This window comes from Perognathus longimembris, chromosome 4, assembly GCF_023159225.1.
Source record: "Perognathus longimembris pacificus isolate PPM17 chromosome 4, ASM2315922v1, whole genome shotgun sequence".
NCBI classification, from domain to species: Eukaryota; Metazoa; Chordata; class Mammalia; order Rodentia; family Heteromyidae; genus Perognathus; species Perognathus longimembris.
This window is the reverse complement of record NC_063164.1, coordinates 4,758,138-4,785,075: the sequence shown is the minus strand read 5'-3', so window position 1 is coordinate 4,785,075 and position 26,938 is coordinate 4,758,138. Positions and strand designations below refer to the sequence as shown.

Here is a 26,938-nt window from a genome sequence, read left to right as displayed (position 1 = left end):
AATCATTGCCAGCAGGGAGAGTGGGAATGCACACCTTCTTCCCTGCAGTTTTCATAGGCATTTCTACCCTACCTGTTCTTCCACTTGAGGTGCTTTAGAGGCATCGTATCTGAATGGCAGCCTTGCTCCTGGCCGCACGCCCCATGGCTGCCCTCCTGCCTCTGTGTGCGTGTCTGCTGCTGTCCTCGGGCTTTGCCCAGGCGGGCAAGCTGCTGGTGGTGCCCATGGATGGCAGCCACTGGCTCTCCATGCGCTCTGTGGTGGAGAAACTCTCCCAGCGAGGGCACGAGGTGGTTGTGGTTGTGCCCGAGGTGAGTTGGCAGCTGGGAGGCTCGCTGAACTTGACAGTGAAGACGTATTCAACCTCTCACACGCTGGAGGATTTGGACCGGGAGTTGAAGGTTTTTATTGACACGCAGTGGGAAAAGAAGGAAGGAGGTATCTTTTCTCTACTAATGGGCTCTTCCATTCCATTTTTTGAGTTGGTTTTTTCACATTGTAGGAGTCTGTTTAACGACAAGGAATTGGTAGAATTCCTGAAGGAGAGTTCTTTTGATGCGGTGTTCCTGGATCCTTTTGATATGTGTGGCTTAATTGTTGCCAAGTATTTGTCACTCCCCTCTGTGCTCTTTGCCAGGGGAATATTTTGTCATTATCTTGAAGAAGGAGCTCAGTGCCCTGCTCCCCCGTCTTATGTTCCCAGAGGCATCTTGGGTTTTACAGATGCCATGACTTTCCAGGAGAGAGTGTGGAACTATATAAATCACTTGGGGGTGCATATGTTTTGTCCACTTTTTTACAAAACTGTCTCAGAAGCTGCCTCTGAAATTCTTCAAACACCAGTCACTCCATATGAGCTGTACAGCCAAGTGTCGATTTGGTTGTTGCGATCTGACTTTGTCTTGGACTTTCCCAGACCCGTGATGCCCAACATTGTGTACATTGGTGGGATGAACTGCCACCAGGGAAAGCCACTGTCGAAGGTAGGACTGATCTCCATGGCTTGCTGAGTGTGACCTGGCTTTGGACATTAATCATTGTGTTATTTATTTTCACTGAAATTAGCTTATATTCTTGGTCCAGTTGAATGATTTCACTTCTTTTGCTGATTGTTTTAGTTTATGACAACACTTTATTGTGATTTAAGTAGATTACATGTAGTTGCCTTCACTGATATGTACATGTGTTCAAATGATACAATTTCCTATTGTTATGCCCAAGTCTCGAGAAGACCACAGCACCTGGGGGTAACTTCTTACATTCTGGGCTAGGTTGTTCAGGAACAACTTCAATCACTTTGGTTATTTGAAATCCCACAGATGAGAGAGAACATGTGATATTTGTCTCTGTGCCACTTACTTTCAGTTAGCACAGTGTCTCCAGTTTCACCCACTGTTGTAAGTGTGCAATTTCTTGTTTGAAGCCAAATAGTTTCTCATCGTACACATATGTCACATTTTTCAGTGCATTACTCTGTGTCCTCTGGACACAGATAATTCCACCAGTCAGCAATTGTGGACCTAGCCACAGTGAAAAAGGTAGTACAGACATCTCTTTGACACACTGGCTGCCAATATCTTGATAAACACTAGGAAGTGAGATTTTTCAAGACAGTATAGTTCTATGTAAAGGGTTTGGAGGAGTCTGCATGTAGTTTTCCATAGTTGTTTTCACAAATGCACCTTCTTTGCAGAGTACAAGGGTTCCCATTTTTTCTTATCTTCCAGAATTCTATCTGTAGTTTGTCTTTTTGACAATAGCTCTTCAGAAAATTGGAGGTGGGTTCTCATTGTGGTAGGAATTTTGATATCACTAATGAATGTTGATACTTCTTTCCAGATTTCTGTTAGAAAATTGTATGCACTTTTTTGACAATTGTCTTTCTGAGTTCCTGGTCCATTGTTAAATTTCAACTTTGATCCTCAGATCTCAGCCTCCCACGTAGCAGGAGCCTGCTGTGTCCCCCTAATGCTGGGTTTCTGTGCGAACATGCTTTTAGTAATTTTCATGGTAGCATCTTTTCCAGTTTCTGGACATTGCTTCACATAAACCTGTATCTATCATGTATTCACCCTTCATTTCCTAAAATAGAATATAATAATGGTGAACACACTACTCTTTACCCTGCATTTTTCACATTGACCAACGTTTGTGTCTGCTTACAGGTTATATTGAGGTGTGTGACATGTTGATTTATGATTCCTTTAAAATGTTTGCTTTTAATAGATCAAACATTTTGGACATGCTTTTCCTGTATTTATTACTCGCTGATTAGGGGTTGGTTGCCCGTATGGCCCTGGAACAAGTATAACATGGACCACTTCATAGGATGGCTAAAAGTCAAGCATCTTGCATTCTATGGCAGGTGGGGTTTTCTGGATTTGTTGTGATACTGAATTTGTCTTAACTTAAACAGACTTTCATTTGGACTTTATTCTCCTTGATAATCCATACTATAGTATGAAAAATAGCCCTACTATCCCCCAAATAAAATTTCTATTTTCCACAAAGCCAGGTAATCCCTAGTAAGTACCACCATAAACGGGAACCCACAGTGAAGGAAGGGGTGAAGGGACAGGGGGCACAGGTGTCCAGACAGCAGCTGAGCCAGTGGCTTGCTCTGCTGGGATTCTTGCTGGGCCTCACCAGTCTTGACGGCCCTGCTGCCTGCCTAGTACCTCATCTTCATGATTCTTTCCTAGCTGGTGGGAAGGGTCCCTGCAGAATCCTCAGCTTTTTCTTCCCTTCAGCTGCTCTCATTTTGCTTTTCACACTGAGCCATGGGATAATATTCCACTGTGAACAGAAATGAAACCTTGATGCATGCTAGAAAATAGAGGAGCCTCACAAACAGTATGTAAAGTGAAAGAACTGACACAGAAGGCCACAGATAACTGCATTCCATTTGTACAAAATTCTCAGAGGAGGCAAATCTAGAGAGATACTAGAGGCTGGTGGGACAGGGTGAAGTGAAGTGAGGGAGAAATGGGAAAGGAGTTTCCTTAGTGGTGATGAAGACTAGGACCAGAGAGCATGGATGGCAGTACAACATCATGACTGTACAGAATGTTTATAAATTATTCACTTCGAAGTGGCAAATATGGTGAATGCTTTTCTTGGGTTCAACCACAGTTTAAAAGGAAAAGTGGCATCCTTTTTGTTCATTTTATCTTTTGTTGGTTTTTGTGAGGAGGGTCCTATCTAAAACAAGTTGGGCCTAAACAACTGTGTTAGTCTTTGTCCTATATTTTCTCCTAGCAATGGGCCAACCAGCTGACTGGGGTCAGACAAAAAGGCATTTTGGGTAGGCCAGGATAAGATCTTCCATGTGTTGGCACACTGAGCTCTTGAGTACCCAAACCTAGGAGCTGGACTGGCAGACCCAGAGGTTTCCAGATGAGACTGGGTGGCCTATTGTTTCAGGCTTTAGGCACAATAGGCATGGCTGTCAGCCCTTTGTTGGGAGGCTTGCTGCTCTAGACTTTGGCCATCAGCACTTCTGGCCCTTGGCAGGTTTTGTAATCCATGGCCTGAGCAACAGTGAGCCTGGCAGTGGATAGCAGCCAGGAGCAATGGGTGGCACCCTTAGGTGTTAACAGCCTTGGGTACTAAACTTCTCATCCTTGCAGTGGCTAATGTCACAGCTCTTGGTCCAGGAGGACTGAGGCTCTTGGCTTTTAAAGCTTGGCAGCTGTTTCTTCTAGTGAGCAGGACCCACAGTTTCCCTTCTGTGGCTCTTCACAGAACTCCTTGTTTCTACTACCTCTGCCCCCTATCATTTCTATGCCAGCCACTCTCTGAATCGCTGCAGTTGCTTTTTCCTTCCTCCAGTCTACTGTCAGTGTTTCAACCTCTGCTGCCTTTGCAGTTCCTACAACTGTCCTGCTGTAGTAGAGATGGAAATTTCCGTGCTTTTTAAGGGATGAGCCCAGCTGTGCCGCTGGTCTGTGAGGTTGGCAGATACCCTTGAGCAAGCCCCACAGCTGGCAGCCCCTCAGGCATGGAGAAATCCTCACGCTGGTCCTTATGGCTGCTACTGCTGTTTATTTGTTTCATTTCTTCCAGTCCTTTTGTATTCTGACTGTGCCATTTCCACTAGTTTGAGGTGAAGTTGGAATGGGCTTCCCAAGCCATCTTAGAAGGGTGGGATGCAGTTGGATGGCTATCTGCAATTTTCTCCCCACTGTACTGTGAGCCCAGAAAGGCTTCTGCCAGGTGTTTGGTGAATTCGGAGAGCGTAGTGGGGCAACCAGGTCATGGTGAGAAGTTCTTATATTTCTGTGTGATCTGTGGACCCTGCAGGTTTAGGCTTAGTTTTCCTGATGGTGTCCCAGTAACATGTGGTAGTTGCTGGTAGAACTTTCTGGAGGAAATGTGAGTCTGAGTTTCCACCATGCCTTCACACTGTACTCTTACCCTTGGCTTCAAAGACAATGACCTGAAGTTCCCAGTCCCAGGGACAATGAGTGACGCTGCAAATGCCCTGGAAAAGGCCACCCTGTGCTCCTCACCCGCAGCAAGGCCCTGGCTGTGTGTGGAACCCCTCAGAACACGCTCCTCGGGTGCCCTCATGTGTATCAGTGGCCTCTCCTCAAGCTTTCTGGAGACCTGCTTCTGCTTAGTTGTGTAGAAGACCATAGACTTTTCTTGAACATTTGCTGTGAACAGAGAGTACAAGGGGTTCTTTGGACAGAGAGGCAAGCTATAAAGAATATGTATAGGCTGCTCCGAAGGACAGCTCAGTGGGATGTGCCATGAAATGTCAGGTAAACTCAAATGAGGGTTCTGGACATTTGGGTGAGGACTTACCAGAGGATGAAATCTCTAAATGGGGTAATGTAGGAAATAAAATTCTCAGGAAATCTGCAACTAATCAGCCTTAAAGGAAAGCCTTTGATGGTTTGGAAACTGAAATACTACACATTGCCCCAAGTAAGCAGTGCTGACGGTCATTGTCACAGCTGTCTGTGAAATGTGAAAAGCCATTCCATTGCCAGTGAATCTTGTGCAGTAAGGATCTTGAAGAGTTTCTTTAAAAGCTGGGAGGCATGTTTGTTTCTGAGCCAAGAAGGTTACATAATTTGAAAATAAAATGAAATAATGACTCCTGGAAATGTTCAAAAACTTCCTTCTCCTTGCACTTTGTGAACTCTCAAGACCCCAAATCATTGCTTCAATCTGTGTATTTAAATTGTAATACTCAGCATGATTATCCTCAAGGCAAAGGTCATAAACAGTTCTTATCTGGAAATGATACAAGAAAAGCTATCAACAAGCAGTAGAGAGATTTCAGTAAATGAATTGTTTGAATGACTCCTTGCCAGTGGGTGTAACCTTTGTAATGAATATAAGAATGCACTCTCTCTTCAGTGCTGTTTTCTGCTGTACTCGTTCTTCCACTGCCTGTATTTAGGGGCATAGTATCTGAATAGCAGCCTTGCTCCTGGCCGCACGCCCCATGGCTCCCGCAGTCTTGCCTGCCCTCCTGCCTCTGTGTGCGTGTCTGCTGCTGGCCTCCGGCTTTGCCCAGGCGGGCAAGCTGCTGGTGGCGCCCATGGATGGCAGCCACTGGCTCTCCATGCGCTCTGTGGTGGAGAAACTCTCCCAGCGAGGGCACGAGGTGGTTGTGGTTGTGCCCGAGGTGAGTTGGCAGCTGGGAGGCTCGCTGAACTTCACAGTGAAGACGTACTCAACCTCTCACACGCTGGAGGATTTGGACCAGGTGTTCAAGATTTTTATGGACACCCAGTGGAAAAAGAAGGAAGAAGGCATCTTTGCTCTAGTAATGAGCTCTTCTGATAGATTTATGGAATTGATGTTTTCACATTGTAGGAGTCTGTTTAACGACAAGGAATTGGTAGAATTCCTGAAGGAGAGTTCTTTTGATGCGGTGTTCCTGGACCCTTTTGATATGTGTGGCTTAATTGTTGCCAAGTATTTGTCACTCCCCTCTGTGCTCTTTGCCAGGGGAATATTTTGTCATTATCTTGAAGAAGGAGCTCAGTGCCCTGCTCCCCTGTCTTATGTTCCCAGAGGCATCTTGGGTTTTACAGATGCCATGACTTTCCAGGAGAGAGTGTGGAACTATGTCAATCACTTGGGGGAGCGTACATTATGTCCACTTTTTTACAAAACTGTCTCAGAAGCTGCCTCTGAAATTCTTCAAACTCCAGTCACTGCATATGACCTGTTCAGCCAAGTGTCGATTTGGTTGTTGCGATCTGACTTTGTCTTGGACTTTCCCAGACCTGTGATGCCCAACATGGTGTATGTTGGTGGGATGAACTGCCACCAGGGAAAGCCACTGTCCAAGGTAGGACTGATCTCCATGTCTCTCTGAGCATGACCCAGCTTTGGACATAAATCATTGTGTTATTTATTTTCACTGAAATTAGCTTATCTTCTTGGTTCAGTTGAATGATTTTCCTTCTTTTGATGATTGTTTTAGTTTATGACAACACTTTATTGTGATTTAAGTAGATTTCATGTAGTTCCCCTCACTGATATGAACACGTGTTGAAAAGATACAATTTCCTATAACTTGCAGTCTGCATTTACCACATTGTTTTTGGTAAAGACTGAAAATATGAAATGTCTCCATTTACTAATCCAATGTTACTCCTATAGGAAAATCTTTACTCATTGGAAAAAAAATATGTATACCTACTTAAAAACAGTATTATATGCAGGGGTCCCTGCACCCTGGGTGCTCTCCCAACCAGCGGGAGAGGTGAGGAAGCGCACCCCACCGAGGGTGAACCCAGAATAGGTAACAAGCCGCGAGTCGCCTGCACTCAGCCCAATCCAACCTTTCGCCGGCAGGTGGACAATCAGACGACTCAGGAGACGTTCAAGACTGCTCTCAGTTTAGTGGTGCAGACTGGATCTTAAGTATGGGCAATGGCAGCAGGAAGAGGAGGGTGTAACATACCTAGCCAGGGGTTATGATTGGCGGTCCTCCGAGCTGTCAGTCAAGGGCAGTAGGCCATGGGACGCCCCTAAGTGGCGGCCTAAGTACTAGCAGGACCGCCCCCAGGTTAGTGCCGGCAGCCATCTTGCTGCACATGGTCTTAAGGCTGGGAGGCGTGGCCAGCTAGAGCCGCCTTTCTAGTTCCGGACCCAGAAGGCAGGCAGGGCTAACTGGGATCCCTCTTCCGGGAGGCGGTGCAAGCAAGCACGCCCCCAGGGACTGAGGCAGGTGGGGCTCTTGAGGGCCTCACTCCCAAGATGCAACAGCCACACACCTCCGGGGCGCGGACAGGTGGGGCCAGTTGGTGTGCCCCACAATTATACATATGCATATCCTGAGTTATCTAGGAGTTAATTTCTTGCCTATTAAATGCAAATAGTAAAGCATACATGATGCCCTTTACTCTGCATTTATACTTGCCAGTAAGTTACATACATGGTGAAAGTCCCACTTACTGAGTGACAAGTTGTTCAAAATTGCATTCATTTTTTTTTTCAACTATGCTGACATCCTGGTATAGTTAACTACAGAACTGTCATGTGCTTGCCTCCCATACAAGAAACCCTGGGTTCGCTTCCTCAGTAGCACATATGTAGAAAAAGCCAGAAGTGGCACTGTGGCTCCTGTGGTTGAGTACAAGCATTAAGCAAAAAGAAGTGCAGGCACAGTGCCCAAGCCCTGAGTTCAGGCCCCAGGACTGGCAAAATAAAACATGGACACATTGTGCCTGCTTTAATGTTCACTCCCTGTTTCTATGGATGTATTGATTTTTATTTCATTAGCATATATTTCCATTTCCTCTTCCATGATTCATATTGACAGTCGTTGATCCTATTTAACATGGCTATATGCAGTGGTTCAAAAAAAATGAGTGGTTATGTTCCTTTTGAGTGCCCGGAATGTTAATGTAGGGGATGGGTGGGGTTGGAAGAAATGAGCGAGAAAGGCAGGAGGTAGAAGCCTGAGCAGGATGCATTGTACTCATAAGCTGACATGTTAATGGGAAGCCTTTTATAAAACAACTTAATAGTAATGAAACACCAACACCAATAATCTGTGCTGCAGGGGGCAGGGCAGGGTTCCTGTGGTGGACTTTGGAGAGGCCAGAGCAAGCTCCTGCAGTAGATGTCCATTTTTGTTTGGTTTTCCAGTACTAGAGACACTGTCTGCCTCTCACATAATGGAAGGTATTTGGTGGGAGTGATCTTTGAGGTGACTCGGTGGACGGGTAAAACTAATACTTCCTTAAGAGGCTGGGACACCCCAGGGGTACGTGTGTCAAAGCTAGGTGTGACTCCCCTTCATGGCAAGAACAAGAAAGGAGGTGCAAGTTGTAGCATGCTGAACTGGAGACCAGAAGCTTCTGCCTGTAACCCTAGCTACACAGGAGGCTGAGATCTGAGGGTCCCGACTGGAAGCCTGCCTAGCTGAAAGGTCCCTGTGAGACACTTCCCTCCCGTTAACCACCAAAAAACCAGTGGTGGAGCTGAGGCTCAAAGTGGTAGAGTGCTAGTCTTGAGTGAAAGTTGCTCAAGCCCTGGCAAAAACAAACAAAACAAAACAAAAAACACCTCTTGTTTCCATTTCTTGGAGTTGATTTTGCTAGGCATCATTTTATAAGATCTTATGCATCTAGCTCCTGAGCCTTGTGATCTTCTCCTAAGTAAAAAGACAATTCATTGAAGGAGGGAATGCAAGAATCCCTCCTAATTCTGTGCAATTCTTGACAAGTCCTAATGGAATTGATGAGTAGGTCTGAGTAGACCAAGTTTAATTTCAGTCTTTATTATTCAGGCAGGGTAGTTTTAGCTCTGGAGAATTGAAGTCAGGGTTCAGTTAACAGCCCCCCAAAGATGAAAGTTATTTTCTACAATGATGCTTGTGATGATGAAAATCATGTGGAATGAGGGAACACTGAGGGTTGTATATCGTCAAGACTGAATGGTGTGTGCGAGTTATTCCCTTTAAAGTGGTGGAGCATCAATCAGAATATAAACACATTTTTCCTGTGGAATTCCTTGTTCTAGCACTATATAAATGTATCCCACATCTCTCTTTTTAAAACCTATGTTGGTGTCTATGTGCATGTATATCTTTTATAATAAACTATACAACTTATTCTTACCTAACTTTATTATATATGTATATATAGGAATATATATATATGTGTGTGGTTATGTCCATATATAGAACAACTTTCATTGTATATAAGTATATATAACTATGTATGTACATACATAGATAACACATATGCACACATACATACAGATTATATGTTCATTAGGTACCCATTGCAATAGTCCCTGAATCATCATTTTGGTCAAAGGCATTATAAATTTCAAACAAGCAATTTTAGAGATTAGCACATAGAGTAAGTTAATCTTAGCAAATGCTGTGACTCTTGGCATTATCTGGATCACTATCTGACTGCTCTCTGCTCTCCCTTGGTGATATGGAAACCGTTTCCGTGTAGAGGAAGTTCATGAAAGTTTGACCGACCTGAACTCCACTCATCTGACAAGGACACTTTACAGACAGTCATGCACTTGGTATGATGTCCTATCAGAAGGTGTCCCAGGTGTAGGTGTTCCATTTATAGCGACAGTAGTACGGATCTGTGGAGAAATACACTGTGACAAGGGGTAGGAGAAGCTCTATGCATGGCCCCTGGTGGCAGGAGTGATTCTGACTGCCATGTGAGTTTGAGATAAACAGGTATATTCTACCTGGGGTGAAGTGACTTTTATCCTGGCTATTTGACTAGAGTCATTTTCTGATGCAACTGCCAGGACCATTCTCTGTCGGTATGTTCCTCAATATTTATGGCAAGCCACAGTCTTAGATCTCACAGCACCTGGGGGTAACTTCTTACATTCTGGGCTAGGTTGTTCAGGAACAACTTCAATCACTTTGGTTATTTGAGATCCCACAGATGAGGGAGAACATGTGGTATTTGTCTCTTTGCCACTTACTTTCAGTTAGCACAGTGTCCCCAGTTTCACCCACTGTTGTAAGTGCACAATTTCTTGTTTGAAGCCAAATAGTTTCTCATTGTACACATATGTCACATTTTTCAGTGCATTACTCTCTGGACACAGATAATTCCACCAGTCAGCAATTGTGGACCTAGTCACAGTGAAAAAGGTAGTACAGACATCTCTTTGACACACTGGCTGCCAATATCTTGATAAACACTAGGAAGTGAGATTTTTCAAGACAGTATAGTTCTATGTAAAGGGTTTGGAGGAGTCTGCATGTAGTTTTCCATAGTTGTTTTCACAAATGCACCTTCTTTGCAGAGTATAAGGGTTCCCATTTCTTCATATCTTCCAGAATTCTATCTGTAGTTTGTCTTTTTGACAATAGCTCTTCAGAAAATTGGAAGTGGGTTCTCATTGTGGTAGGAACTTTGATATCACTAATGAATGTTGATACTTCTTTCTAGATTTCTGTTAGAAAATTGTATGCGCTTTCTTGACAATTGTCTTTCCGAGTTCCTGGTCCATTGTTAAATTTCAACTTTGATCCTCAGATCTCAGCCTCCCACGTAGCAGGAGCCTGCTGTGTCCCCCTAATGCTGGGTTTTCTGTGGGAACATGCTTTTAGTAATTTTTCATGGTAGCATCTTTTCCAGTTTCTGGACATTGCTTCACATAAACCTGTATCTATCATGTATTCACCCTTCATTTCCTAAAATAGAATATAATAATGGTGAACACACTACTCTTTACCCTGCATTTTTCACATTGACCAACGTTTGTGTCTGCTTACAGGTTATATTGAAGAGTGTGACATGTTGATTTATGATTCCTTTAAAATGTTTGCTTTTAATAGATCAAACATTTTGGACATGCTTTTCCTGTATTTATTCCTCGCTGATTAGGGGTTGGTTGCCCGTATGGCCCTGGAACAAGTATAACATGGACCACTTCATAGGATGGCTAAAAGTCAAGCATCTTGCGTTCTATGGCAGGTGGGAATTTCTGGATTTGTTGTGATATTGCATTGTCCTAACTTAAACAAACTTTTACTTGGACTTTATTCTCATTGATAATCCATACTATAGTATGAAAAATAGCCCTACTATCCCCTAAATAAAATTTCTATTTTCCACAAAGCCATTTAAGGCAAGTACCACCATAAATGGGATCCCACAGTGAAGGAAGGGGTGAAGGGAGAGGGGACACAGGTTTCCAGACAGCAGCTGAGCCAGTGGCTTGCTCTGCTGGGATTCTTGCTAGGCCTCACCAGTCTTGACTGCCCTGCTGCCTGCCTAGTACCTCCTCTTCATGATTCTTTCCTAGCTGGTGGGAAGGGTCCCTGCAAAATCTTCAGCTTTTTCTTCCCTTCAGCTGCTCTCATTTTGCTTTTCACACTGAGCCATAGGATAATATTCCACTGTGAACAGAACTGAAACTTTGATGCATGCTAGAAAATAGAGGAGCCTCACAAACATTATGTAAAGTGGAAGAACCAACCCAGCAGGTCACAGATAGCTGCAATCCCTTTGTACAAAATGCCCAGAGGAGGCAAATCTAGAGAGATACTAGAGGCTGGTGGGACAGGGTGAAGTGAAGTGAGGGAGAAATGGGAAAGGGGTTTCCTTAGTGGTGATGAAGACTAATACCAGAGAGCACTGATGGCAGTACAACTCAAGACCATGCAGAATGTTCATGAATTATTCACTTTGAAGTGTCAAATATGGTGAATGCTTTTCTTGGGTTCAACCACACTTTAAAAAGAAAAGTGGGATCCTTTTTGTCCATTTTATCTTTTGTTGGTTTTTATGAGGAGGGTCCTATCTAAAACAAGTTGGGCCTAAACAACTGTGTTAGTCTTTGTCCTATATTTTCTCCTAGCAATGGGCCAACCAGCTGATTGGGGTCAGAAAAAAGGCATTGTGGGTAGGCCAGGGTCAGCTCTTCCATGTGTTGGTATACTGAGCTCTTGAGTGTCCAAACCCAAGAGCTAGACTGGCAGACCCAGAGGTTTCCAGATGAGAGTGGGTAGCCTATTGTTTCAGGCTTTGGGCACAATAGGCATGGCTGTCAGCCCTTTGTTGGGAGGCTTGCTGTTTTAGACTTTGGTCATCAGCACCTCTGGCCCTTGGCAGGTTTGTAATCCATGGCCTGAGCAACAGTGAGCCTGGCAGTGGATAGCAGCCAGGAGCAATGGGTGGTGCCCTTAGGTATTAACAGCCTTGGGTACTAAACTTCTCATCCTTGCACTGGCTAATGTCACAGCTCTTGGTTCTGGGGCACTGAGACTCTTGACAGCTGTTTCTTCTATAAAGAATGTGTATAGGCTGCTCTGAAGGACAGCTCAGTGGGATGTGCCATGGAATGTCAGGTAAACTCAAATATGGGTCCTGGACATTTGGGTGAGGACTTACCAGAGGATGAAATCTCTAAGTGGGATAATGTAGGAAATAAAATTCTCAGGAAATCCACAGCTAATGAGCCTTTAAGGAAAGCCTTTGATGGTTTGGAAATTGAACAATACTACAAATTGCCCCAAATAAGCAGTGCTGTTTGTCCTTGTCAGAGCTGTCTGTAAAATGTGAAAAGCCATTCCATTGCCAGTGAATATTGTGCAGTAAGGATCTTGAAGAGTTTCTTTAAAAGCTGGGAGGCATGTTTGTTTCTGAGCCAAGAAGGTTACATAATTTGAAAATAAAATGAAATAATTACTCCTGGAAATGTTCAAAAACTTCCTTCTCCTTGCACTTTGTGAACTCTCAAGACCCCAAATCATTGCTTCAATCTGTGTATTTAAATTGTAATACTCAGCATGATTATCCTCAAGGCAAAGGTCATAAACAATTCTTATCTGGAAATGATACAAGAAAAGCTATCTACCAATGGTAGAGAGATTTCAGTAAATGAATTGTTTGAATGACTCCTTGCCAGTGGGTGTAACCTTGTGTAATGAATATAAGAATGCACTCCCTCTTCAGTGCTATTTTCTGCTGAACCCGTTCTTCCACTGCCTGTATTTAGGGGCATAGGCTCTGAATGTCAGCCTTACTCCTGGCCCCACGCCCCATGGCTGCCCTCCTGCCTCTGTGTGCGTGTCTGCTGCTGGCCTCCGGCTTTGCCCAGGCAGGCAAGCTGCTGGTGGTGCCCATGGATGGCAGCCACTGGCTCTCCATGCGCTCTGTGGTGGAGAAACTCTCCCAGCGAGGGCACGAGGTGGTCGTTGTTGTACCCGAGGTGAGTTGGATGCTGGGCGGCTTGCTGAACTTCACAGTGAAGACGTACTCAACCTCTCACACGCTGGAGGATTTTGAGCAGGAGTTCAAGGTTTTTATTGACACCCAGTGGAAAAAGAAGGAAGAAGGCATCTTTTCTCTACTAATGGGCTCTTCCCATGCATTTTTTGAGTTGGTTTTTTCACATTGTAGGAGTCTGTTTAATGATAAGGAATTAGTAGAATTCCTGAAGGAGGGTTCTTTTGATGCTGTGTTTCTGGACCCTTTTGATATGTGTGGCTTAATTGTTGCCAAGTATTTGTCACTCCCCTCTGTGCTCTTTGCCAGGGGAATATTTTGTCATTATCTTGAAGAAGGAGCTCAGTGCCCTGCTCCCCCGTCTTATGTTCCCAGAGGCATCTTGAGTTTTACAGATGCCATGACTTTCCAGGAGAGAGTGTGGAACTATATCAATCACTTGGGGGAGCGTATGTTTTGTCCATATTTTTACAAAACTGTCTCGGAAGCTGCCTCTGAAATTCTTCAAACGCCAGTCACTCCATATGAGCTGTTCAGCCAAGTGTCGATTTGGTTGTTGCGATCTGACTTTGTCTTGGAGTTTCCCAGACCCGTGATGCCCAACATGGTGTACGTTGGTGGGATGAACTGCCACCAGGGAAAGCCACTGTCGAAGGTAGGACTGCTCTCCATGGCTCTCTGAGTGTGACCTGGCTTTGGACATTAATCATTGTGTTATTTATTTTCACTGAAATTAGCTTATCTTCTTGGTCCAGTTGAATGATTTTCCTTCTTTTGATGATTTTTTAAAAATTTATGACAATAGTTTATTGTGATTTAAGTAGATCTTTCTTAGTTGATATGTACATATGTACAAATGATATAGTTTAATATTACTTCTGAACTGCACAAAACATTACTTTTGGTAAAATACTAAAAATATGAATTGTCTGCCTCTACTAATCTTGTGTTACTCATACAGAAAAATGTTCTTTACCCACTAACGAATAGCATTATATATATACATATATATGTTCATTTAAAATAATATTATGGGCTGGGTGCCAGTGTGCCAAACCTGCAATCCTAATTACTTACATAGCTGAGATTTAAGGTTTGTGGTTTGACGTCCACTGGGCAGGAAAAGTTGGTTAGACTCTTATCTCCAATAAACTACTTGCAGAAAGATGGAAGTGGCACTGTTTCTCAAATTTTAGAGTATTATGTGACTCAGGGACAGTAGTAAGGTCCTGAGTTTAAGGCCCAGAGTTCAATGTCCAGGACTAGCAAAAATAATATCATGTGTATGCATATACTGAGTAGTATAGGAATAAATTTCAGCCTATTAAGTACAAATAATAATACATACATCATGCTGTTTAATTTGCAGTCTTACTTCCTACAAAGTTATAGGCATGGTCAAAGCTAGTACTTAATAGTGGACAAGTTGTTAAGGATTGCTAGTCTGTCTGGTTTTTTTCGTGTTTTTTTTTTTTTTTGAGAGTAGGACTTGAAATCAGTATCATCTATGCTTTTCATCATTGGCATTTCCCCTACCACCTAAGCCATACTTCCAACCCCTGAGCTAGCCTCTGGAAATAGGTATATAACTGTTTTCTCCTTTTTGTTTTTGTGAACAAGATTATAACTGACCATTCTTAGTATTTTCTTTGCATTATTGCATATATTTCCTGTTGTCTTGTTTATCTTTGTGGGCCAGTGTTGCAGGAGTAGCACTGTTCTGTCAGACAGGTGTGACTCCTCCACATGGTAAGAACAAGAATGGAGATGCAAGTTGTAAGACACTGAGCTGGGCGCCAGGGGCTCACCCTGGTAACCCTGTGATCTGAGGCTCATGATTGGAAGCCAGCCTGGGCTGAAAATTCTTCATGAGACTACTACTTCCAATTACCCACCAGGAAACCAGATGTGGAGATGAGGCTCAACGTGGTAGAATGCTAGTCTTGAGTAAAAATTGCTCAAGCCCTGGAGTTCAAGCACCACAACCAACCAAAAAAAGACAGTGAAAAGCTGAGCCATTCAAAGGTGACTCTCTCTTTCCTTCCCTCAGTACAGTACCTTGCCCTTCACCTCAGAGCTGTGCAAGACCCTCTGTCACCAGAGGTGAATGTGGCTTCTTCGACCACACAATACACATAGCTCTATGTGATTCTGTATCACCCCTCATGTCATGATGTCTATAAAATATGAAACCACAAGATGAAGGCGTTTGTCTTATAATGCCCATGTTTTTAGAAAAAGGAAAAGATGTCTATTAATTAAAATACATGCATTCATGGGTAGATTTATTTGATAGTGTATATATATATATATTAGAAGGTTATATGTACATTATACTTTACATATAATACATATATATGTATGTATGATATAGACAAAATCTCCAGGAGGAATTGCGATCTTAAAGCAGTCACTTGATCAAGAGGCTGAATGTGCCACTACTTAGTATAAATGTAACTTTTCATCACAGTAATTATAGACCATGTATCATTTTCCACCAGGTTTCAGGTGGAAGGCTGTGTTTGGGGAAGGCATGCAGTTTTTGTATTCTGGAGAACAGAATTCATAGTTCTGGTTGATAAGAAGTAGACATTTGACTCTGTGTGTGTGTGTGTGTGTGTGTGTGTGTGTGTGTGTGTGTGTGTTGAGGGCATGTTTTTATGTGGGAACCTATAACAAAGTATCCTGAATCTAACCTGAGGAATTATATTTAGGGATGGGACTGAATCCTTTCATATGGATGACATATAATTATTTTAATGTATTTATTTATTTAAATTTTTGTGAATGGGATATTCAGAGGAGATACAGTTATATAAGTTAGGTAATGCACATATTTCTTTTTGAACAAGGTCACCTCTTCCATAATTTTCTCCAAGTCCCTCCCCCAAAGTTGCATAGCTCATTTTCCACATAGTGTCTAGTGTGTATCACTGCTGCATTTGTTCACCTTTTGTTCCACTATTTCTGTGCTCCCCCTTACCCATCCCAAAACACAATAACTTACATACAAGACAAAGGTACAGAAAACAAAAATAGCAATAAAAGAGAAAGAAAACTAAAACAAAAAGCAAAATAACAACACAATTATCTTGTTTCCATTTCTTGGAGTTCAGTTTGATAAGCATCATTTTATATGATCATTTGTACCTAGCTGTTGAGCCTTTGTGATCTTCTCCGAAGAATGACAGATGATTCATTTAAGGAGGGAATGAAGCGATCCCTCCTAGTCCTTGGAATTTCTTGGCAAGTCATGACAGAATTGGTGAGTAGGTCTGAGTTGGCTGAATTCAATTTCAGTCTGCAGGGCAGTTTTAACTCCAGAGAATTGAAATCAGGGTTCAGCTAACAGCCCCTCAAAAGAAGAAAGATATTCTGTGCAATGATGTTTGTGATGATGGAAATCATGTGGAACCAGAGAACACTGAGGGTTGTGTACCGTCAGGACTGAACTGTGTCTGTGAGTTATATTCCCTTTAAAGTGGTAGAGATGGTGAAAGTTCTGTCTGGTCAGTTCAGCCACAAAGAGACCCAAACTCCCTTTTAGGAATTGTGAAAACAGTTGATAGAACTGAGAATACGAACACATTTTTTTTTCATGTGGAAGTTCTTGCTCAAGCACTATATTAAATTATCCCACATCTCTTTCAAAAACTGCTCTTGATGTCTATTTGCGTGTATATCTTGCAATATATTATATATATATATAACTTTTATTCTTACCCAACATAGATGTATACTATAATTTACTTTATATAAATATTATAAATATATAACTTATTATATACATATACATACATAGTGATAACACACACACACATATATATATATATATACATACACATATGCATACAGATTGCATGTGCATTAGGGACCAATTTAAGTGGTTCCTAACTCATCATATGGGTCAAACAAGTAATTTTAGAGATTAGCACATTCAGTAACTTAATTTTAGCAGATGCTGTGACTCTTGGCAGTAGCTCGATTGGTGTCTGACTGCTCTCTGCTCTCCCTTGGTCATGTGGAAACTGTTGCTGTGTAGTGGAAGTTCATGTAGGTTTGACTGACCTAAACTCCACTCGTCTGACAAGGACACTTTACAGACAGTCATGTACTTGGTATGGTGGCCTATCTTCAGATCTCAGCCTCCTGAGTATCTAGGATTACAGGCATGAGCCACCAATGCCATCTGGCATGCACAAGTTTTTATTTGGACCTAATCCCAATTAGACCCAAGCTAGACCCAAAGACCTAAGCTATCTTTGTGTCTATTGCTGATATTTTACTCTTGCCAATTTTCTGAAGATACTGATACTGAAAATGGGATTCCAGTAGACCTAGAGATCCCTTTAGTTATTATGGATATTTTAGTAATAATAATTCCTCCAGGGCATGAATATGTGATATCATCCCATTCGTATGGGTTTCTTTTGTGAATGTTTTATAGTGTTTAGTATATATATAGCTGAGAAGTGTAAAAACAGAGGATCTCTTTGTGATGCATTCCTAGTTTTGTTTTGTTTTTTTTTTGCTCTGGCTAAGATAATTGTTACGGGCTCTATCCTTAGGTAAAGGGAATAACAGTATGACCACAGCTAGGTTGAAGGTCACCCTGTGCTCTGCAGGGTGGACTGAGATGGGCAGTTATCTCTGAGTAGGCACTGCTGCTGGTACCTATCAGCAGCAGAGTTCTTGCTGGTCACTACCAACATACCTGCCTTTTCTGGTTCTGTTATTCTGAGGATGGTCTAGACATGCCATCTCTGCTAGCACCCTGGGTGAAGTGACCATGGAGTAGGCTCCCTGGCAGCCTCTTCAGTGCTAACTAGATGACTGTCATCAGTCTTGTTTCCAGATACTGTGAGGTCAGAGAAATACCCACCATTGGGTCTGTTGTTGGGCAAACTGTGGTAGGAGAAAGGGTAACATGACCAACGTCATTCTCCTTGTAATTCAAATTTACACTCCAGTCATGTCTGTGAGCTGTTTTGGGGGCTGAGTGAGGCTTATGCTAAAGTGTTCAAGCTTCAAAAAAGGTGTCCTAGTGAATGAGTAGTGGGTGGAAGAAAGTCCCTTGAGTAGGAGGAGGTAGCAGGACAGGTCAGCTTGTCCAGTGACAGCTGTCACTTCTCTCAAGTTTTGATTTTCAAAGACGATGCTCTGAAAAATCTGTCACCAAGGTAAAGAGTAACTCGGCAATTGTCCAGTAACACTGAGCTCCAAACAATGAGTAGGCCTCAAGTTGAGCTGAAGAACCTCTCATTGAATGCCCTTGACCTGTCCCTTGCCTCTCCAGGGCTCACCTTTGAAGCATCTAGTAACCTGTGAGTGTAATCTGATGCAATACAATGAACATTGCATTCTATTTCCTTGTGCAGGGGCCTAGTGTGGGTACAAAGAAAGGGTGGAACACAAAGAAGACATAGGCCTGACCTCAAGGACTGCTCAGGAGTGTAGCAGACAAGTACAGATTTCTGAATGAGGAGCCTTGGGTCATGAGTGGACCCCAGAGCGCAGAGCTGAAGCTCTGTGTAGGAAATGAAAGCAGATGGGGAACAGAAAGACAGTTCAAGGCAGTGGTCAGGAGACCACCCTGAGCAGGCGTGTAGTATGTACCCACATTACGTCATACCCCTGGAACACTCTATGTGGGTGCATTCCAGAAGTCTCAGGGGCCATGTAAAGGAACAGGATCCTGGTGGGAATAGAGAAAGTTTAAGCAGCAGGGCCATCCAATGGCAGAGCTGCTCTTGAACCAGAATTGCATAGAAGATTCATGATTTAATGTAATCCCATTTATCTTTGCTTATATTATTTTTGATTTGAGGATCAAACTAAAAAAAAAATATGGTATCCCAGTGTCAATATTTACTTGAAGTAATTGTCTTCTGTGTATCTACTGATGAGACTATTCTATGCTCATTGTCTTGTAATAACCCGGCGTGTCCGGAAGTTCCACCTGGTGCCATGAAATCCCGCCCAGTGCCCCGTCACTGCCGCGGACCATAGGAGGGGGCGTGGCTACGTCAGACTGCGTCAGAGGAGCAGCCTAGGAAGTCCCGCCCCACGCCTGCATCACATCCAAGGTCGCACTTCTGAGTCCCGCGACCAGAGGGAGGAGCAAGGAAGTTCTGCCCCACGCTGGCGTCACTGCTATGGTAGCACTTCTAAGTGGGTCCGGCTACTGGAGTGGGTGGGGCACCAGAGCCCCCTCCCCCCTGTCTTGGAGGTTAGGGGGAGAGGAGGGGAGGAGGGAGGTGGGAGGAGAGAAAAGAGGGCGGTGCCTAGGCAGGCCTGTGGAGGTGCAGAGTACAGAGAGCGGAGCAGACCTGACAGGGAGCGGAGCTGAGCGGGGCCTGAGGCCAGTGGGGAATCCTGGAGCCTGAGGTCTGAGGCGAGGCCTGAGGCTTAAGGCCTGCAGAGGGGCCTGAGGCCTGTGGAGGAGCCTGAAGCCTGAGGCCTTTGGGGAGGTTTGAGGCCTGAGGAGAGTCGAAGCCTGCAGGAAGGAGGAATAGAAAGAAGCTCGCTTCTCTGGAGGTTTGGAGAGTGCAGTGGTTGAAGGTTAAGGAGTAGACGTTCAGAGGTCAGGTCAGGTCTCAGTTCTGGGTTCTGGATAACTAGCCCAGGACAAGGCAGTCCCAGGCCAGCATTTGGAAGTGGAGGGCTGTTTTAGTTCTGGGTTTTAGGTTGTAAATAAAGTTCCTTTGTAAATAAAACCCCTTCCCACCTTAAGTTGTGCCTCCATGGATTTTCTTGCTCTTGGGATACAACAGTTTATTTTTGGCAGCTTTGTCTAAAAACAATTTTGTGTAAGCATATGAGTTTATTTCTCGTTTTCTCTTATGATCCCCTGGATTGGAGTATGTGTTTTGCCAGCCCTATACTATTTTAAATACTAGGCTTTCTGACATAGAGAATTCCAGCATCATTGTTTTTGCTTGTTTGTCTAACCGGAATATTTATGCTTCTTTATCAACTTTAGGATTATTGCCATTTCTCTGAGTTAGTAGTTGCTATCATGATAGGAACAGCATCAAATCACTAGATCTCTTAAGCTCTGATGGACATTCTAGCAATAAAAAATCCTCCAAATCATGACAATGAAATATCATTTAGATTGTATAGGTTGTAATGTCCCAGAAGCCAGAAAACTCACACAGGCACAGTCAAAGGTGACAAAGGTGTTTAATTAGTCTGCAACTGCCTTGTCTTGGGCTACCTTAGAACTAGGAGCAGCTGCAACCTCCAAGGGGGTGAGCTTCTATGTCTCTCTCTTCCTCCTCACCCTCCTTGGAAGACACAGTGTGTGTGTGTGTGTGTGTGTGTGTGTGTGTGTGTGTGTGTGTAGTGCTTGGCCCTCCAGCCACCTACTGCCCAACCACTCTGCTGCTTCAGCAGCTCCAACTGCCCTTTGATGTCCCGCCCCCTAGCAGGGCATGGCGATGACCTCAAGGTGGGGTGGGACTTCCTGCTTCTCTGGTTCTCACAGCAGCAGAGGTCCTTGTTGCTGGTCATCACCTTCCCCAGCAGCTTGGAAACCTGGAAAGTAGGGGTGCTCATGATGGCTGCACTGTGGGCTGCTGGGCCAGAGTGAATATAGCATCAAACCTTCCCCTTCCCCACCACTCCGTCCCTACATGACAGGCACCTCTGTTTTTCACATTCCTCACTGGTTTTCACCTACAAATCAAATAATTGATTTTTACATTCTTCTTTGGGGCTAAGTTCTAAACTCCACCTGCTCACCACCCCCCCTCCCACACACACAGAGGGGAGGAGGCAGGTCCAGCAGTTAATAACAGTCTGTCCTTGAACTTTTTCTGAATGGAATCTCCAGGTTGAAAGAGATGGGCTGGACTGTGGTAGTATTTCCCAGCAGCTTGGATGGATTGTCACTACTCCTCCAAGTTTCTACATAGACTGGTTAAGGACACATTACATAAGCATGGCAGGCTGAAGCCCCACTGGTTTTCAAGACAGGCAATGGCCCAAGGGAATTTACCAGGGTGAGAAATAACCAGCTATAGACAGACATAGAAGGCTTGGACCTGTAACCATTTTTCACAAGTGCAGTCTCCACATTTGCACACTTGTTACTACTGTTTTCCATGCCTCTGCCTTTAATCTTATCTTGCCTCATTTTCCAAAATTGACTCTGGTCCCTTGATCCTAAAGGGGGTTGATGGGTTGATGGCGTGACTTCTTCAAGCTGACCCAGGGGCGCTGACCCTTCCTAGCCAGGAACCTTTAATATTAGCCTATTTTACCAAGTGGTTGCCAGGATTAGATGCCAGTAAGAACACTATGTTACTACAAACTGAACTTTTACCTACTGCACAGACCTTCTTGGGTTACAGTGTACCCTGTTTTGCAAATGTGTTTGCAAAAGCATTTTCCTAGCTGGATAGGGAACCTGATTTCTGGTGACTCTAACAATGCCTAAGTTACCTGTGCTGGCCTTTAAATGGCTCACAACGGGGGCATAAACTCAGATACATAAACTTCTGAACAGATGAATTTATGTATCTGGTACCAGTCCAAAATTCATTACCAATGAGGGCTTTGAGCAGATATGGGGGAGGGGAGATTTTGAACTATCTCTGCCATTTGACAACCTTAACTTTTTACTGCTTACTATGACAGATGACTAGCAAGTGTGTATGATCCTGCCCAGTGTGAAGTAGACAGACATGGGCATTAGAAAGTCTTGCTTACAAACTAGACTCCTATGACTTCCCAGGTCTGCCAGAATTAAGGCTATGAGCTATTGCTGGGTTTCATGGGGGAAAATCACAATCTCCATTTGCTCTATGACAGCATCTGTGAAGTAGACAAACTTTTCAGTGCAATGTTGCCAAAAGCACACAGTAGGGGTACCTATAATGCTTCAAATGTGAGTGAAGGAGACCATGGCCAAATCCTATCAAATCCCTGGAATGATCCATGTAGGTCCATTCTCAATTTCAACTCATGATCTCAACAGTCTCACAGACTGGAAATGGAACATGATTTTAGTGGGAAAATATTGAGAAAAGCAGCCATGCCTTCTACTGGCAAGTTGCTTCTGAACAAAATCCCATGTCAGTGAGGAGGGGAGGGTTCAGGGTCTCAGACCATTCCCTTGGATAAGGAGTGCACGTTTCTTCCTAAACAAGAAGTCTTTCATGGGCTGTAAGTAATTCTAATTACTAAGTAATTCTAAGATTTACCAGGAAAGAGCATGCCCAGTTTCTTGCAACTTTTGATGAGTTTGCATAGAATTGAATATGTGGTGCAGATGGAAGGAATTCAGGTTCAGTTTGAGGAATCCAGGGCAGTTGGAGGTCTGGAGACAGCTGGTAGGATGAAATTACACAGCACAAGAAAATCTGGGGTTCCCCATGTATCTCCCTTCTGTACTTGGCTACCTTGATGTGTAGACAGGAAGCTGCTTGGAAATGCCTGGCCTCTGGCTGGTCAGAACAGAAATTTCCCTGGGTGTTTACCAGTATGCCTGAAAATCAAATCCTCCAGCATTTAGTGAATTGGTGTTGTTGGCTTGGATAGTGCTGTAGAATAATGACACGTTGGTAATGTCTTCTATGTTTAGTATTAATATTCCTTCCTTGACTCAGTATCTATAGAGAACCTCTGTGTGCCTGGCTGAGTGCTGGGGATATGGCCATAGTCAAATGAAGTTGGCTTTGCCTGATAGAGCTTTGCGTAATGGACAGACAGATGTAAGTCAGTGAATTACAAGCTGTGAAATGGACTCTGAAAGAAGATTGTGGATGGCAAACAGGATTAATGGGGTGATGGGGCTTCCAGGACTGGGAGGAGTTAAGGGAACAGCTCCCTGTATTGGTTACAGAAGCCTAGAAGTGCATTGTGCTTCCTCGTCAGTTCCCTGGGGTTTCCAAGCAGGATGCTGGTACCTTCTGGTCCCTGGCCATTGTAAGCAGGAGACACTGCTGGTGCCTCTTTTTCTGGAGAGCTCCAGGGTGGCCAGCCCTCATCTTGGACATAGCTGACAGGTGGAATGCCTTAAATAACAAACGGCCATCTTGCTTGTATTTCTAAAGCCAGCTCTGCACTTGGGAGGTCTCCTTCAATCCTGGTCTTTGGGACTCTTCTTTCTCAGCCTTTGCTCACACACGGTTTCAGAGGCCTGGGTTAGGACAGGCCCTGGCGTGACAAGTGCTGGGCAAGTCTCTTCTAGTCATTCTAGGAACCACCTTGCACTGGGACAGCCTCTTTCCCACATTCATCATACTCTGGCCCCCCAGAGCCCTATGCTCCACAGGCAGAACAAGCAGGACCCTCCCACCCCAGGAGTCAGTTGAGAAACTCAGGAGGTGAATTGTGTGATCAGACTGGAGGCAGACACCAGGCTTCCTGACTCCCTCCAGGGCTGTCACCATCTGCTGGCTTGAATCACACTTCTCAAACCCTAGTTTCTTAAAGGCAAGTAACATTGTTGATGTGATATTGTGATTTATAATGGGAAATATGTGTACATTTTTATTTTTGTTTCCTATTCCTCCTGGCCAGAGCCCCAAAACTTGGTATTTGCTGAGGGATAGGAGGACAAAGATGGGCTGAGGTATTTGTTACATGCCCCTTTGGACCACCGCTTAGCTCATCCTGGGATGGGGTTACTCCTGGGAAGTGCCTAATGAAGGGAACTGGTTGCTAGGACACCAATCAGAGATCTGAAGGAGAGGAAAAAGGGGCCAAAGGTTATGCCTACCATTCACTTACTCAGTAACATCAATTACATAATGAAGCCTAAGTAGGAACCCAGGAGAGTGTTTGGAGAGCATTCCATTTGCCGAAGGTGTGGAGGGAAGGTGGGTGCCCTGTGAGTTCAGTTCACTTGCCCTTCCCTCAGTCTTTGTGCTTCTTAGCCTGCCTGTTCAACTGTATCCCAGTAATACATCACTGATTAAGTAAGCTCTTGTCCTCAGTTCTTTGAGCCATTTCAACAAGGGCTCAAAGACAGGAAGGGATTAGAGGAACATCTAGTTTGTAGCCAGGTCACACTGAGGTTGTGAGTCTCTGTGGTTGGGGGCTGTGGAATTGAGCATAACTTGTCCAGTTAGTTTTTGCCAAGTCTATCGCTACTTTAGCTAGCATGGTAACTGAATCGTAGACACACCGCTGGGGTGGCAGAATTGTTCAGTGTGGGAGAAATCCCTCTACATCTGGTCACAGTGTTCTGTGGTGAGGAGGAGATAAGAAAGGACTGGTCTTTTCCTTATATGTCTGTTACAGGTCAATATGACGTGTTACAGATTCCTCTTTTGTGGTGAACCTCACTCTTTGAGTGAAAAATCAAGTGTGAGAATAAAACAGACAACCCCAAAGCTGATTCATTCTTTCCACAAACACTTATAGGGAGGCTGCTGTCTGCTGGCATTGTTCTAGACACTGGAGAATACATCAGAGCATACAGATGTCACCATCCCTACCTTTAAGGTGCTTCTGCTAGTTGGAGGAGATAAATGGTAGGGCTGAGGTGAATGAAGGCTTTGGAGTTTTGGGATGGGCTATTAGATCATGGGTTCATCAGGGAAAGTTGCTCACAGCTCATGGTTCAAAACCTGGGATGCAGGTTTGAATTGGATTTGGATGACCTTTTCCATAGGCAGCAAGCCCTGGTTCCCCCTGGAGGAACATGGCTTGCCTGCCTCCTGGGACCTGGGCTGGGAGCCAATGCTGGGTGGGATAGGGCTTTGGCCAAGAGGAGACCTGGGTAAATTTTCTATCATCTGGGGCAGGGGTTGGCAAACTGCAGCTTAGGGTCCAAATCTAACCTGTGGCCTGTTTTTACTGGAACACAGCCATGCTGTTTTTTTTTTTCTGTATCATGTGGTTGCTTTCCAGCTACCATGGCAGAACTGAGTCACGAGCAAAGATGTTGGAGCTCGTGCAAGCTTAAATATGTACTGTTTGGGCGTTTACAACTCCAAGTCTATAACAGAGTTTCTCAAAGTGTGTTCCGGAGCATGGGGTTTTTTTGGTGGGGAAAAGGCCCTGAGTCCCTTTGAGGGTGTGTGTGCACTTAGACTGTTTTCATATGCACACTAAGACATGGTACCTTTATTACCCACTTGCCTTTCTCCTAAGGGCGGTCCTCTGGGGCCCTGTGGTATGTGATGTTGCAACAGATTTTAAAAAAAAAAACATTACACAAAGTTATGAAAATGTGGAACATTATCACTCTTTCCATTTCTGATTATTCTTGGAATTACAGTTATGTTCACAAAAATCTGATTTAGGTTAACCCATTAGGTTCTTATGTGCATATAATTAGGAAGTATTTAAAAATATATCACACCTAATTTCTACTTGAGGTTTGTTTTTTATTGTCCATAGATTAAGTGGTTCACAGTGAGCACAACCTTTAAAAGCTACCTGTCAATATATACCTTTCTCTGAGGGCAGGGCTGGTGTCTTTATTCCTGGCCACCTTTATAACTTCTGTTGTAGAGGTGGGCTTGCTCCTGGCCACACGCCCCATGGCTCCCGCAGTCTTGCCTGCCCTTCAGAGAGAGAGAGAAAGAGAGAGAGAGAGAGAGAGAGAGAGAGAGAGAGAGAGAGGAGAGAGAGAGAGAGAGAGAGAGAGAGAGAGAAAGGTGGAGATGATAAGAAAAAAGGGAAGATAGAATCCCCAGAAGATGGAGGTAGCTAATAAGGGCCTGGTTGGTTGGAGTGACCCATGTGTTAAATATGGTTAAATATTAATTTAGCTTCTTTCATATAAGAGGGCAAGATTGCCAGCAGGGAGAGCCAGGTAGATTCTGTGGAAATTGCTAATCAGTGTAGGGGAAGTAGCCAGGAGCCCTGTGCCCTAGGGACTGTCCACCATTCACTCCTGTCCCTTCAACTCCCTCCAGGATGCCTTGTCTCCTTCCTGCCATTCACAGAGTCCCTGCAGGCCTTGTCTTCTTAGCGCTCTGGGGCACAGTTTCAGGTGGCAAGCTCCTGGTGGTCCCTCAGGATGGCAGCCACTGGCTTAGTATGAAGGATATAGTGGAGCATCTGAGTGTCAGGGGGCATGACATCACAGTCCTGGTGCCTGAAGTGAATTTGCTGTTGAAAGAATCCCAGTACTACACAAGAAAAGTCTATCCAGTGCCCTATGAGGAGGAGGAGCTGGAGAACCGTTTCCGCCTCTTTGGGAATCGCCACTTTGACCATCGGTGGCTGCTGACCGCTGCTCAGACCGAGTACAGAAACAACATGATTCTCACCGACAGGTTCTTCATCAACTGTCAGGGCCTCCTGAAGGACTCTGCCAGCCTGAAGTTCCTCCGGGAGAGCAAGTTCGATGCTCTGTTCACAGACCCGGCCCTGCCCTGTGGCGTGATCCTTGCGGAGTACCTGGGCCTGCCCTCGGTGTACCTCTTCAGGGGCTTCCCCTGCTCCCTGGAGCACACGCTTAGCCAGAGCCCAAACCCCGTGTCCTACATCCCCAGGTGCTACACGATATTCTCAGACCACATGACCTCAGTGATGAGGGCTCACCTGGAGATCTCCCAGTCTGTCCTTGGAGGCTTTGTGCCAATTTCTTTCTGAGCAGGAAGTCTTTGATGGAGTTTAGGTAAGGTCCACGTTTATTTGGGAGAAAATGCAGTCTTAGCAAGTTTATACAAGTTTAGTTTAGCATTCCATCTTCTGCAGTGCCAAAGTACAAACCCTTCGCTTAGTAGTGGTGTCAGTAGAGGGCATGCTTCTCCCCAAGGCAAAGGACATAA

General features: G+C 44.3%; 2 protein-coding genes and 1 long non-coding RNA gene across 6 annotated transcripts in view; all 3 read left to right on the top strand.

Moving 5' to 3' along the window:
• LOC125350169 (UDP-glucuronosyltransferase 1A7) overlaps positions 1 to 26,938 on the top strand; it is a 193,071-nt gene that overhangs the window by 6,383 nt on the left and 159,750 nt on the right. For 3 of the 4 annotated variants that reach the window (XM_048344487.1, XM_048344492.1, XM_048344486.1), the window contains exon 2: positions 201 to 983. In XM_048344487.1, the coding sequence (XP_048200444.1) occupies positions 201 to 983 (783 nt within the window). Of the gene's footprint in view, positions 1 to 200; positions 984 to 5,338; positions 6,314 to 26,938 lie in introns of those variants that run through there. The other variant, XM_048344493.1, reaches the window with a different exon arrangement.
• Positions 14,153 to 18,876, top strand: LOC125350183. The gene is made up of 3 exons (XR_007210690.1): positions 14,153 to 15,019; positions 16,629 to 16,632; positions 18,866 to 18,876. It is a non-coding gene; the product is annotated as an uncharacterized LOC125350183 (long non-coding RNA).
• On the top strand, positions 25,801 to 26,777 carry LOC125350178 (UDP-glucuronosyltransferase 1-6-like). The gene has a single exon (XM_048344508.1). It carries the CDS (start codon positions 26,079 to 26,081, stop codon positions 26,757 to 26,759), a length of 681 nt encoding a protein of 226 aa, XP_048200465.1. The 5' UTR covers positions 25,801 to 26,078; the 3' UTR covers positions 26,760 to 26,777.

What these genes read in the sequence shown, in the direction of transcription:
- LOC125350178 (XM_048344508.1), top strand. Translation starts at nt 26,079, where the DNA reads ATGCCTTGTCTCCTTCCTGCCATTCACAGAGTCCCTGCAGGCCTTGTC.